We start from the raw sequence: 3,848 nt of genomic DNA, 5'->3' as shown, positions 1-3,848 counted from the left end.
GGTTCCTAAGGAGAAGTGGGTCCCGAAGGAGAAGTGGGTCCCGAAGGAGAAAGGGGTCCTGAAGGAGAAAGGGGTCTCTAAGGAGAAGGGGGTTCCTAAAGACAAGGGGGTTCTGAAGGAGAAAGGAGTCTCTAATGAGAAGGCAGTTCCTAAGGAGAAGAGGGTTCCGAAGGAGAAGAGGGTCCCGAAGGAGAAGGGTGTCTCCAGCAGAAGGGGGTCCCCAAAGAAAATGTGTCCCCAAGGTGGGACAGTGTCTGTGGTTAAGGAGATCTCCAGGGAACGAGGCCTGCCATGGCCAATGCCCCCCGAGGAGAAGGGGGTTTCTAAAGGGAGAAGGTACCCCCAGGGGACGGAGGGGTCACCAGGGGGAAGGGGGTCTCGGAGAAAGAGGGTTCCCATGGGAGGGAGTCTCCCCATGGAGAAGGGGGCTGTGGGTCCTTGGGCCCCCAGGACACGAGTCCTCTCCCCAGCACCCGGGGGGTGAGGGCTGAGCACCCCGGTAACTCTCTGAGGTGTCCCCACATGTGGCTGATGTTGAACCAAGGGAAGGTCCTGCTCGAGCAAGGGACTCATCATGGAATCATGGAATGGTTTAGGTTGGAAAGGACCTTAAGATTATCCAGTTCCAGCCCCCTGCCATGGGCAGGGACACCTCGCACCAAACCAGGTCACCCAGGACTCCATCCAGCCTTGAACACTGCCAGGGATGGAGCATTCCCAGCTTCCTCGGGCAACCCATTCCTGTGCCTCACCACCCTCACAGTGAAGAACTTCTTCCTTATATCTAACCTGAACTTCCCCTGTTTAAGTTTGAACCCATCAGCCCTTGTCCTATCGCTAATGAAGAGTCATCTCCTCTTCTTCCAGGAGGATTACACCTGCACCTTCACGTACTCAGCTCAGGGAGGAACGAACGAGGTGAGATGGGAAAACCTCCCCGTGTTCCCCTTGTGCTCGCTCTCTACAGCTGCACAGAGTGAGAAGCTGCTGGGGATGGTGGAGGTGGTGGTGGTGAGCTGCTTCCAGGGCCTGGGAGCTGTGAGGAACGGCGGTGGCACCATTTCCAGTGCTCCCTGTTTGCAAAAGCAGCTCCTTGGATGTGCTCCTTGAACGTGTCCTTCGTGTGGTGCAATGTGCCGCAGCTCCCGAGGCCGCCACATCTGCAGTGCTGAACAGATCTCGGGGCTGGATGTCTCAGGAGAACAGGGAGTGCCGTTTGCATCCCCCAGTTGGTAGGAAGGACCTCGTAGGAGTAACTTCTGTGTTCCTTAGGAGGCTTTTTGCAGCTTGTGTCGCTGCTGCACTAAGTGCACACAGTTTGTGCTTGCTTCTCTGCGAGTCCTGTTAGAATCAGTCCCTTTCTGTGAGCAAAAAGAGAAATGAGACTTTAACTCTTTTCTGTAGCTGTGCTAACGAAACTGGGGATGGGGGATGGCAACCAGGCTTGGACCTTTGTGCCACACGAAGCAGAAGGGGCTGTCAGCAAGCGTTGTGTAGTTATGTTGTGTTATTTCAGGATGGCTCAAACTTGCCATGCCTGCAGCTGGAGGGGAGCTGCCTGGTCTCTGGGGCAAGGGAGAAGTACAAGGCTCTTACCCACACTAACTGTATGGGCCTTTCCCCTCTGCAGCAGTGGCAGATGAACGTTGGAGTCAGTGAAGACAACCAGCTCTTCTCCTGCTCTGTCTGGAGGTGTGTTCTCTAACCCCAAACTCTCTAAGGCAAAACCAGCAATAAGGCAGGTGGGATCTGGGCCAGGGATGCTGGGTTTGCCTCTGCAGGGCAGCACTGGAGGGTTTTCCTCTCCCAGGAGATGCCATGGCCCCGGGTGGGTGGTTTATTAATGCTGTGTCCCCCTGTCCACCCTCCTCACTAGATGGAGCTACAAGAGAGCCAGAGGTGCCTGTGGAGGGAGGGAGCTGTGACTCCCGAGCTCATCTGCACCTCCAGCCTCTGCCCATGTCAAAGACTCTGCTTTCTCATTTCAGGCCCCAGGGGAAGTCTTATCTCTTCTTTACCCAGTTTAAAGCTGAAGTGAAAGGAGCCAAGATAGAGTATGCCATGGCTTACGTAAGTCCCAGCTGATCACTTGGAAGCAGGCGTGTGGGAGGCTGCTATAAAACATGAATTTGACATGGAAAACATTTATTAGACATCTGTGCAATAAAACGTCCTCCATCACATCCCTAATTAGAGAGTGGTGGCAGTCAGGAGAGCAGCTGCAGGTACATCCTCCTGCACCATTGGATTTCTGCTCCCTCCAACACCCTCACCTTGCTGGTGCCTCCAAAAGAGACCCTCCTGCCAGGGTGCACTGCATGGGAGGCTTGCTTTGCCTCAGCAAATCACATGTGACACAGTAAATAAAGCCTCTGCTGGTGCTTTTGTCTGGTTCCTTCTTCCATTTCCCAGTCTTCCGAGGCGAGGCTTTCAGTCTCAAGTTCATGGTTTAATAGGAAATGGAAAACCTGCCAGAGATTTTCCTTCAGATTTCCTTTGTGGACGTGATTCTTTCGCTCCACGTGATGAAAACACAAATTCATTCCTTTTCAAAACGTGCTGTTGCTTGTGTCCTTTAAATATAACAGCTTCTTGCATCACCTCAACTGCTTAAACCTGCTTCCTTCCCATTTCAGTCTCAAGCTGCAGTGGGTGGACAAAGCGACATCCCCTTAAAACAGGAAGAATTCGAGATCACCGAAACAACAGGTCTGTGACTGTGTGAGAAAGGGGCTGGGGACGAGTAGTTAATACAGAGAGGTGACAGTGTGTGCTATGGAGTCAGGGTAGAGCACTCTTGATCCTTAGCTGGATTTTCCAGTGTAGGTGTTAAAGGACCATGGGGGAAGAAGGGGTTTATCACAACAAGCCTGTCGCGTGCAGAAGGAAGTGCAGTGCCCAACTTGCTGGCTCTGTGGTCCTGGAAAGGACCCAGCAGGGCTGTTTTGTTCATGCCTTCCCATCTGCTTATCCTGTCCTTGTTTTCTCTCTTCCCAGTGGCTCACAGGGAAGGCAAGTTCCGTTTTGAACTGTCCAAACTCATGATTGTAGCAAGAACACCCCATGACGAGCTGTGACCCCGGGCCGGTGCTGGGCAGGGTGCACGGCAGATAAAGAGGATTACTTCTTAACTGCAGGGGGTTTATTTGGGGGTTGGCCAAACCTTTTTATGTTTTCCGTATTGAAATGTGCTAGGGTCCAACACAAGAGGGGCTTGGGGGTGTTAAGACAGATGCATTCTGTCTTGTGTCAGAGTAACAATGTGCTTTGCAGCTGAAACCTCCTCTGAGGCTCCTGATCTGCAGCCAGCCATTCTGTTGCCTGCTTTCTGCTTGGTTGATCTGCTGAATATGGTAAAGCTCCCCTTGGATGGGGGCTCCTTATCTCCCTTGCTAGAAAGAGAAGCACAGAAAGATAAGTGGCTGGGTTTAAGGTTTGCTAAAGGAAAGTTGTTAACTCTCTAGTCTCTGGAGGGAAAGACAGGATTTCTCTCTCTGCAAGCATGACAGGAGGAATTAGAATCACAGAATCAACTGAGCTGGAAAAGACCTTTCAGACCACTAATTCCAACCATTCCTCCAGGACTGCCAGTAATTCAGTTGGGTGGGAGGGGGAAGGAAGGGATAGAGGTGGCCAAAGCTGTTGGACTCCTTGTTGAGTGTGGCTTTGCTGGGGAGGATGTTCTGGCCCTGCCCTAGTGCAGAGCGTAGGTTGGGAGGTAACTTGACGTGAGGAAGGCAGAGCTGCTTATTCTGACACAACCCAAGAATCAATCCGAGCACCACTTCCATGCCTCAGTACAACTACAGGACTATTTTCTACGTACAGAAGGGATCTTTTTCTTATCT

The 3,848-nt window shown here is 52.2% G+C and overlaps 1 protein-coding gene across 1 annotated transcript; it reads left to right on the top strand.

Annotated features, from left to right (window-relative positions):
- Positions 1 to 867: 867 nt before the first annotated feature.
- LOC104410943 (chromosome unknown open reading frame, human C19orf10) lies at positions 868 to 3,077 on the top strand (the record flags this gene model as incomplete). The annotated part of the gene is made up of 5 exons (XM_010021250.1): positions 868 to 918; positions 1,631 to 1,692; positions 1,989 to 2,070; positions 2,637 to 2,709; positions 2,998 to 3,077. Coding segments are annotated over 5 exons (348 nt in total), but the record flags the coding sequence as incomplete, so codon positions are not given.
- Between the last annotated feature and the right edge of the window lie 771 nt (positions 3,078 to 3,848).

The sequence above is a fragment of the Nestor notabilis genome, unplaced genomic scaffold (genome assembly GCF_000696875.1).
Source record: "Nestor notabilis isolate BGI_N333 unplaced genomic scaffold, ASM69687v1 scaffold21510, whole genome shotgun sequence".
Lineage (NCBI taxonomy): Eukaryota > Metazoa > Chordata > Aves > Psittaciformes > Psittacidae > Nestor > Nestor notabilis.
This window is presented reverse-complemented; position numbering and strand designations above follow the sequence as displayed.